This window comes from Buceros rhinoceros, unplaced genomic scaffold (assembly GCF_000710305.1).
Source record: "Buceros rhinoceros silvestris isolate BGI_N320 unplaced genomic scaffold, ASM71030v1 scaffold10231, whole genome shotgun sequence".
NCBI classification, from domain to species: Eukaryota; Metazoa; Chordata; class Aves; order Bucerotiformes; family Bucerotidae; genus Buceros; species Buceros rhinoceros.
The window spans coordinates 18584-28889 of NW_010396000.1; the positions used below are offsets into that span (position 1 = coordinate 18584).

Below are 10306 nucleotides of genomic sequence, written 5' to 3' on the forward strand. Positions count from 1 at the left end.
AAACAGCAGAATTTGATCCAGAAGTTTTTCAGGAAATGGAAAAGTAGCTTATTGAAGTTACTTATGAGACTGTTTTAAATCAAAACAAGTTGTGGATATAGAAAATCCAAATGTATGTAATAGGTGTATAGTATACTGTATTCCAAATCTGTAAAAATTACTCCATTTTATGGTTCATTGTATGGTTATTACTTACATACATTGCTGCCTTATCTAGATGTACTTGCTAGTCCTAGCATAAAGTGTTCAACTATGACACACCTTTGAAAGCTGTAGGAAATGGTACCTTTTCCCAAGAGTTAGATTTTGAAACCAGGAATCAATAGAACGTCTAACTTAAGTGCTCTGCCAAAAATACAGAGACCATTCCTCTTTTCTGAAATCTTTTGTTCTTAAAGGGGAATAGGTATATGGCTATTTAGTTATAAAATCCTTCTGGAGAGAAACACCTGGGGTTTTTACAATATTACTTAAATCAGGTCAAAAGTGGATGAAAGCTAAGTTTTACTTTCTCTTAGTTTAGTTCATTATAACATTTCAGGAACTCGTCTGTTCTGGGTTGTTGTAGCAGACAGGTAGAATGAATTGGTTACCCATGTTAAATTGATACACAAGTGTTGGGATTAGTTATTCCAATGTTTATTTAAAAGCAGTATGTTTGCTATATACTGCTAAAAGCAGTATATAAAAAACTGCAAAACTATAGAGCAGGTTTACATGGTTGAGTGTTCTTGATGCATGTGCAGTTACAGGGCTTTTATCGTTGGACACAAACAGAAGTAGACAGCCATAACCATTAGTGGTCCATTAGCCTTATTTTCTGTCACACAGAGATCTGTTGTTTGCCTATTACATTAAAATTTCAATAGTGAACTATTTGTAAATTGATTAGTTTAAAAACGCACTGAATTAAAATTGTATGAAGTTAATTTGAATAAAAAATACGCTCTTGAAAATGAAATATTACTTTAAATATATGTTTGTTGCTAGTGTGATTTTTGATTATTTTACACTTAAATAATAAGATCTTCATATTTACAGATGAAAGCCCACCAGCTGATAAACCCAAAGTAGATGAGGAATGTGATGAAAATGAAGAAGATAAAGACTATCACAGGAGTGATCCACAGATTGCTATCTGCCTCGACTGCTTACGCAACAATGGGCAATCAGGAGATAATGTAGTCAAAGTGAGTACTAAAGATAATCTGCGCTGTTGTTATTGTTGGCAGAATAGGATGGTACAAGAATGAAATAATTTTACAACCATTAACAATAAACTTTAACATGATGACCCGTCTCCACTTCCATGCTTATTTAGTCCTTTTGTCTGAAGCATTTCAATGCATCTTAGAATTTTGTAAAGAAAAAAAAAAACATATATATATATACACACAATTCCATACAGAAATCCATGCATAATAGTGGATTTTTTTTTAATGGATTATAGTTTTGTAGTCTAGAGCCTTGATGGTATATAACTGCATTGCACAACAGCTTACAGCATAATTTAAAAAGCTAGTTGGCGATGAGCTGCCTTGGACTTTCAGGATTGTGTCTTACCATGCCATGTTGAAGCTGCTTTTCAGCTGTCTTGTGCTCTGAATGACTGAGATCCAGATCTTTTGAGCTGGATCTGACACTGATGTGTTGTCTGTGGCCTTGGGCAGGTTACTGTAAAATGTATAGAGTAATACCTGCTAACTGCTGTCTTAAGAATTAGGGGTATTTGGTTTCTATTCCCTTTGATGGAAGGGAAGGAATTGTTTAGAAATCCTCTTAGATTTTAAGAATGTTTTATTAAGTTACAAACACAAGTGTTTCAAAAAATATTTTTTTTAAATTTGTCTAGCAAAACACTACATCTGTTTTGTGTGTTCTGTGTTACGTGTGTAATGTTGGAAGTTCTTACACAGAAAGAAGGTTCTGATTCAGCAAGGAAACATACGCATTTTTTTATCACACAGTATCTCTTTAGGCTATATACAGTGAGAAATCTATCTCTGTCACCATGTAGGAGTCTCAGGTTTCCAGCTTTCCTGTTGAATCAAAACTGTTGAATTCTGGATCGCAGAATATGTGATAATAGATGGTTTCTCAGGTTTGTAGCTTCCCTGTATTTTACCTAGATTATTTGAGGATGGTTTTAGTTCCTTTTTCTCTCAAGGATTGAAGAAATTCTTAGATATGTAAGATCTGTTTGATCCCCAGTGTTACTAACACAGACACTTAGATTATTTAAGTTCTTCTGGGCCTTTTGGCATTTTTGGTGTTTTGTTTTGGTTTTTTCTTTCCACCTTTCTGTATCTTTTGGAAATATCTTTAGAACCAGAGAGGGGTCGAATCAGATTGTTCATGATCTTGGAAATTTTGCAAAAGAGCAAACAAAAATTAACCTATGGCGCCATTATAAATTAGAACAAAATGCAATAAAATTGGTTACAGGTTGGAACAAATATCAATTACAGGTGTTCTTGCATTACAGATTGCTTAGATGCTTCAAAATTTCTAACATGGGTTTTCTGGTTTTTTTGTTGTTGCTTTAGGGTTTAATGAAGAAATTTATCCGCTGTTCTACTCGAGTGACTGTGGGAACTATCAAAAAGTTTCTCAGCTTAAAATTAAAACTTCCAAGTTCTTATGAGGTACATCTGAAAGAACAATGCTTGTATTTTTATTTCTCTGCAAAGTATTAGGTTTTTATGAAATTTAATCATATTCGAATTTGAGGGATAGTTTTTTAGCCCAGTCACTAAGTACTGTTCAATATTCCAAGTTGTATTTTCTGCCCTTAAATGACAAGTGATCATTTTATCACAGTGACTAAAGTTGCTAAGGAAGGAAGTGATACAATTCCAGTAACTTCAGTTTCTTGCTCACCTGTGACAGTACAGATACATTAGGGTTTGATTTTTTTATGTAAAGGAAATAAATGCCTTCTTTTTGCATGTGGTTAATAAAAAAGTCACTTAACACAGTTTTGGGCTAGTAGCTGCCGGGGGAAGGGAGAGCTTAACTAGACGTACACCAAATTACTCTGCAGTTTCATTTTCTCTAGATGGGAGAAACTACCCAGTAATTATGAAGAAATGAGGAGCAATACCATTTGAATCTTTCAAAATACAGATACTTTTTTTGCACCTTCTCTGGAATTAGGTGAAATTTGATGGAGAGAGGGTCTTTGCTGCATGAGTGATTTGATCTTGGCCAAGGCTGTTCCCTGGGGGATTTCCTAACATGGTAGAAGCTGTGGTGCAGGGTGGATCTGGGAAGCGTGAGACTCCTGCATCTGCTTCCCCTCTTCCCAGGGAAACAGAATTTGGACCTCAGCACAGACTATTTGTTCAGCCAGTCAGTGGCTCCATGAACTGCAGGCTGCCTTTAGCACAAATGGCAGTACCCCTGCTATGGTCAGAGATAGGGCTGAACGAGGTTAAGTCCAAGATTGTTTCAAAGCTGTACGCTATACGAGTTGTCACAGTATAGTGACATGCTGACCAGCCATTTTGATGCCATTTGGTTTTATTAATTATATTAATTTCGTCTGCCTCTGGCACCGTAATGGCTTGTGTTACATAGTATCTGCTTGCTTCAAAATTTTGACATTTTTTTCCTCTGAAAACCAGAAAAGCGTTATGGCTGTAGTAATGAAAGAATTGTCAAACATTTTCAGTGGAGGGTAGAAGTGAGATGCTATAATACAGTTTCAAACAGTCATTTTTCACAGTAAGATCATTACTTTTTTTTTGCCTTCAGTTAATGAAGAATCATGTTTGTGTACTCAGGAGAGCATTTTCTTTGTAATTTATAGTTATTTTTAAACTGATTTTTTTAATGACTTTATAATTTATTTTTCAAAAAATAAAAATTACAGTACTTCTGGTTTGTATCTTTAGGTTTGAAAGAGCACTGACACAGCAAGCAGGCTTTCAAAACACAGCATAAGGCTTTCTCTTCAAACAGATATTGTGTGGTGTTGATAAATGCAGGGAGTGTTTGTCTGCCAGTGATTTCCTGCCTAGTTTAGCAGACGTTCTTCTGTGCACACCTTAATTGAAAACACAAAAGTCAAAAAATAAAGTGAAACACAAAAGCGGGGAGGAAAAAGGGAATACTAGTGTACAAAATAGCATATTGTCAGCACATTGTATTTATGCAGTTTTGCGTAAATGTCTGATGGAATTATTGTATACTAATAGGAGTTAAGGTATTAATTCTGAGGAATTCACTTAGGAGTTCATTGAGACGTTGAAATTTTGCATCCCTTTGTCTTACTGTTTGTTCTGTTTATTTTAAGCTGGATGTACTATGCAATGGAGAAATCATGGGGAAGGATCATACTATGGAATTCATCTATATGACAAGATGGAGACTAAGAGGCGAAAACGTAAATGCTGTTACATTATTAATAAATTATGTTTTGGTATATTTATCATAGAGAGTATAGATGCTTTCACAGCTTGGTCCAAAATAGATTCTGTGACCCTTCAAACAACCCTGATTTAAAAATACATTTTGCATGTTTTCTGGATTCCTTATGTTAAACCCTGTGGGTGAAACAATGCATCATGTATATTGTATCACGTATATAGATTCTGAACTCAAAACAGCAGTTATACAAAGTTTACACAGAAGGTCTGCTCTGAGTTTTAAGTCAAGTATCTGAAAACCCAAGCACTTGTTCTTTTTCTGCAAATTTGCTTTTAGTGACCTTTTGAGTTACAGTAGTTGGGGAGTCTGCACCTAGCAGTTCTTGATTAAGAATTTGTTTTATGCAGTCAGTAAACTGAAAGTGACACTGAAAGATTATTGGTGAAATCTAGTTATTTTATTACTCTTTCTGTTAATACTACACACTTTTTTTTCCTAGCTATGCTGTGTAAGAGTAACATCCAGATAACATGGCTGAACGGGTTGTCCCTCCTGCATGTGTATATTTTAGAATTGCAATGTTTAATTTATTAGAGGAGTTTTCTTTCAGGTCTGATATTCAGTTTGATTTAGTATCCCTTATATTGCCTTGCATATTTAATTTTTTTGTGGGAAGTAATATCCCCATTCCTTCCCTGTCTTTTATGCATTCATTTGTGTGTGGCTGTTGGTTGTTTTTGACTATTGCTTTGCAGTATATTCAGATTCATTGTCTATCAGTACCAGTGGAGGCTATATTGGAATGCAGCTAAGGTTAAGCACTTTACATATGTTAATGTACTGAACTGTGGAAAATTCCAAGCTTTCTGCAGTCTTCTTTTTTCTTCCTTTTTTTTTTTCTTAAGCTTCCTAGTACTCAGAATAAAAAGCACCAGGGCACAGATAGAGGAGACAGAGGATTAAGCACACTGTGGAATTGACAATTCACAATTTTCTTAAAGTTTTACCTTAATCTGAAGGGGAAGGGGAGGGATAGATTTTGTTAGGAATTAGAGGAGTTAATGTATGTAGGCAAGTAATCATTAAATTTGAAATTAATACTGCACCAAAACTGATGATTGATGAAACCCCAATATTGCACCAGTAAGGGAGCTTTAACGAGTATTTTTCAATAGTTGCTTGAAACCTGGGTGTGTTTGTTCAGCTTGCTAGCTTACATTTTTGTTAGCACTGGCTGTACTATTAGGAAGTGTTGAGAAAATTACTGTAGTGATAATGGAATTCTTTCGTTACATTTAATGCTGCAGCCCCTGCCTACAAAAGGACTTTTGGCAGTTGCACTGATTTGGAAGCAAGAGTAACTCGTCTTGACAAAAAGGACATCATTTGTACTGGCTAAAATCTCTCTATAAACACATAATCGTAGTTTTTAACATTAAGTTGACAACTCTTGATTAAATTTGTAAGTCGTGTTTACATACAGTATAGGCAGGTATGTGTTCATCTTTTTCTTTATGTAGGATTAAATTGCTCCCCTGAAGTCAGAGATTGTGGCAAACTAAAACCTGTAAAAATTACATTCTGCTGGTAATAAATCCAGTAACATACGGGTTTCTATGTTTTCCTTAACTGTGTTGGGTCTTTTGTAAAACAGAAGTTGAGGTAATTAGCACTCTCTTATTTTGGATGAAGATCAAGTAAATCCATTATCTCCATCTTTGATACTACTCGTCATGAGTTTATATGGGCACACATGTGGACCTTACAAGAGGTAAAGGGAAAATATCCATTTATTCATTAGAGAAATCCTGTTTTAAATAATTGAATTAATTTTCAGCATTACATTTGAAAATTTAAAAAAAAATTAAATGGTGAATGTGTATGTCCAGCTGTGAATGCCTCTTATCTGATCAGAAAATCATCTCCTTCGCAGTTTCGGTGTCAGAACTGCTCATCTTCGCAAGTCTGCTCACAGGATGGCACTTTTTATCAGGTAAGAGGCACTCACGACTGTACATACTACAGTCATTAAGGTCCCATCAGCACTTCAATGGTATAAAAGTTGTGGAGTTTTTATAATTCCCCATCACAAAGTGCTAAAACTCTTATGAACAAGGCCTGAGTATTTTCGTTCTTTCAGAGAAAGCTTTATTGAATGAATAAATAGAATCCATTCAAAAGATGTAAGGGTTTCTTTTGCTTTACATTATTAGGTCATGTACTTTTTTGTTAGGGAGGTATCATTCTGCTGGCTGATAGCCACATCAGCCTGGAAGGATTATCTAGCTCTTCCTATCTCATCCTTCTAAGGAGTGGCATTGGGTGGTCACTGACCAGGCATCACAGCTGAAGAGTGTGAATCGAAAGAGACTATGTTGGTTTCATCTGTTTATGGCAATTCATATGTTCCTTTTAATGGAGTAAAGAAATGTTAGATTTTTCTAATACTGTATTCCTTTCACGTCTTTTAAAATCAGAAATGGAGTAATGCCGTATTTCTAGAACGTAAGACACCTAAACCTCCAGAACCTGCAAACTGAAGTTGATTTCTAAGTTTCATCAATCAATCTGTTTTATACCTATATGATACAATATTTCAGTTTCCTCACTGAAAACTTTTATTTGAACTAATTTCTAAAAATTACTTTGGTAGTTTGAAATATATTTTTGCTTGAGCAAAAAATTGAAGGTAATGCTAGAGGGTCACTCCCTGCTACAGATGGGAGTGACCTACTGCAGTCATGAGTACTTTCAATAATTAGAATTGTTCCAGCATAGTGCATTTTATTTGTATAGTTGCTTTGCAATTTGTTTGCAAAAACACTGAACCTTGCTGACTTATATGACAATTTCATTGAGGTGACTGCTCTGTTTCTGCCTTCCAATTAGAATTGAGTACTTTTAGAGACAATTTATATAATCAAAGTGAAAAACATATGAAGTAGCTTTGAAATAATACGGTAGTCATATGCTAGGTGAAAAAATCAGAGACCAAGTAATTTACGATACTATAACTATCTGTTAATTGCCCATGCAAGCTACACTTGCTGCTCCCTGCCTTCTCTCCTAAATGCTCCTGCAGCTGTTGAATACCTCTGGGTTTATGTTGTGATTTCTCTGCACTCCAGTTTGTAAATCCCCAGCAAGCATGTTCTGGTAATCACTTCACTACCTGTATTGGTCTCTGCAGCGATACCCTTTTTTTTTTTTTTTTTTTTTTGATTCTGGTTGTTCATCTTTGTTGCATCTGAAGGCTTCACTACCTTTTTTGGTCTCTGCAGCGATACCCCTTTTTTTTTTTTTTTTTTTTTTTGGTAACTGCAGTTCATCTTTGTTGCATCTGAAGGATGCAGTAAAATAATTCTGGGTTTAATGACAGCCTCTCTAATAATTCTTTATTTTTTCCAAATTTGCTATAAAAAAGGACTTAAATTAGCTATGTTCCTCTGCCCTGTAGCAGAGAAGTAGTTAAGCCCATACAGCTTCTGTAACAAGATATTCCGGGGTTTTATGCTATAGAAAACATGCAGTATCCTAAGGAAGTTAAGAGGAAAACATCAGAATTAAATGAACTTCTGAAAATGGAAAAAACCATTGGTAAAACAGCACTTCCAGCAACAAGTGCCCAGGTATTCCACAGCACTTTCTGGAAACCCAGCCTCTCTTGCCTCCCATTCCACAATGGTTTTGTCCACTTCAGGCATCCAAGCAGTTGATTTGCCTTTTTAATTTTTTTTCCAGTAGGAACTAATAAAAATATATCACTAGATCTGAAGTAAAGGAGTTTGGATTTGGGGGAGAAGGTGGCCCTCCACTGACAGAAGATCTGTTGACAGGAATTTGGCCTTTTGTTTTGTTTTTCTTTTTTCATACCAGTATCCTGGCTCCCTTTAACTAGTGCTGACTACTAGCATAGCTGTGGAACCTCCATATATATAAAAATCAAACAAAGAATATCATCTGTAAATAGACTTTGGTTTATAAAGAAAGTATAAAATTTCAAGATTTCTTTTTCTCAAACTCAGCAATGCAAAAATAAGAGGAGATATTTGACTGCTTCAGGTGTACGTATTGTAAAACATAAGTCATGAAACATGTAAAAGCAGATACAGAAATTTTATATTAATGACAAACAGCTACAAGTAACTGACTTTAGTTTAGAGTTTAAATATAGGTTTTTAAGTGCAGGTGTAGATTTAACTGTTGAAATGTATAGAGTTGATTCATATAAATAGAACATTGTAATATACATGTGTCTTAGGGATAAGCTCTGGCTATTCTTAAGGCAATCTTTAATTGCATTTTTATGAATTATGTCTTCATGTTCTCTTGTCTGTTTTTGCTGTTGTTTTTCTCTTGGTTTTGTTTTTAGTCTTACCCTATGGTACTTCAGTATCGACCTAGAATTGACTTCGGTTAGACCAAAGGGCCAGATCCCACTGAGATGAATCCTGCACTATTTGTTTACCCATCGACAGACTGCACAATGAATGGATGTGCCTGGATTAGGGGGACACAACCAGATTTTCAGCATGCAAATAAGGACATTGTCTTTCTTAAAATTGTCAGTTGCATCTCTGTTGTTTCTATTAGAGCAAGCCAAGTGCCATTCTGCTACTGAAATGTGCATAAGATATTTGTGTATCTTACAAGTGTGCTGCAAATCATAGCCAAAATCATGAAGTGTACGGTCAAGATTCAAAAACTATGGCATATTTTTGCTTGCTTGTTAGAAAATTTTTCTGGTCCTAATATTGATTACACTAGCAAAATGGCAGAGTGCTCATTCCATGTGGTGTTGCAGTTTCACACGCTTACTATTTTACTGAATATTGTTGTTTAAATCATAGAGTACTGTACAAATAACTAAGGATTATACCTTGAAAATATTTTGTATAGAAAATATATTTAGAAGAGTGGTGATTGGGCCACTACATTTTTCTTGATAAGCTTCTCATGGGTCCAGGTATAGCTCACTCATGAGTGTGTGACAGTCTTTTTGCAGTGAACGAAGATTAATTGCCCTTAACAAGAGATGAAGAACATGGTAATTAAAAACATTAATTTTAAATTTTCTAAATAGATTCTGCTAATATTGCTTAAAAGCATCGCAGCCGTTGTGATTGCACTTTTCTATGGTTTCCCTAAGAATTGGAATTTGGGATACTAGCTATTTTTGGAAAATGGCTTCTGGTCAGATTACATTTCTTCTAATAAAGCCTCCGTAAAAATGAAGTTAAAAATATTGTAAATGTCTGTGGAACAAATAAATTTCACTTAAGATTACAACCAAGGCAAAATTTTACAGAATTACTGCCTTTTGTAGTAAGCATTTCTTTTTGAGATTGGTTGTCAGTGTATAACATGCTAAGACAAAAATAATACATAGCTTTAATTACATTGTGTATCTCTTGTGACTATCTGGAGTTTAGAATTCATTATAGAAATTTTCATTAGTTAAAGTCACGTCATAAAACTATTTTCGTAAAATTAGAGGTGATGCAATACTGAAGATAAGCAGTCTGACCAAAAGAATTGTTCAGGTCACTTTTTTCCTAAGTGATAAAAAGTGATTGTTGCCTTAGGTATTGCAAGTGTAATGGTTCTAGTATAGAACCTGGTTCTGGGGTTTCTGGTAATACTGCAGGGAGCATCGTAATGCATGTGTTTTCTGTAGTCTTCTCTTGTCTTTGCTCTGCTTAAAAGTCAGTTGAGTTTTTCACCTCAAATTCTGTGGAGATACTTATAGTTCAGTACCTTTATGTAATTTCTACTTAATACATGCTTGCTAGTATTTAGGTAACTATTTACTTTCTTATGCATTTTGCATACAGAAAAAAGGAACCAAATCAGTTTTCCGGAAGCTACTCCAGAGTGAACTATTCATTCTTAAATAAGACAAAGTGAAAATTCTATCTTGGGATCAAGTATAAAA

At 34.9% G+C, this 10306-nt stretch overlaps 1 protein-coding gene across 1 annotated transcript in view; it reads left to right on the forward strand.

The window, feature by feature from the left end:
- Nucleotides 1-9613, forward strand: part of PCGF5 (polycomb group ring finger 5) — a 28066-nt gene extending 18453 nt beyond the window's left edge. Inside the window, exons 5-9 of the mRNA XM_010145744.1 lie at nucleotides 1042-1190; nucleotides 2547-2645; nucleotides 4298-4387; nucleotides 6305-6364; nucleotides 8744-9613. Coding sequence (XP_010144046.1) covers nucleotides 1042-1190; nucleotides 2547-2645; nucleotides 4298-4387; nucleotides 6305-6364; nucleotides 8744-8791 — 446 coding nt within the window. The 3' untranslated portion in view covers nucleotides 8792-9613. The remainder of the gene's footprint in view (nucleotides 1-1041; nucleotides 1191-2546; nucleotides 2646-4297; nucleotides 4388-6304; nucleotides 6365-8743) is intronic.
- The last annotated feature ends 693 nt before the right edge of the window (nucleotides 9614-10306 follow it).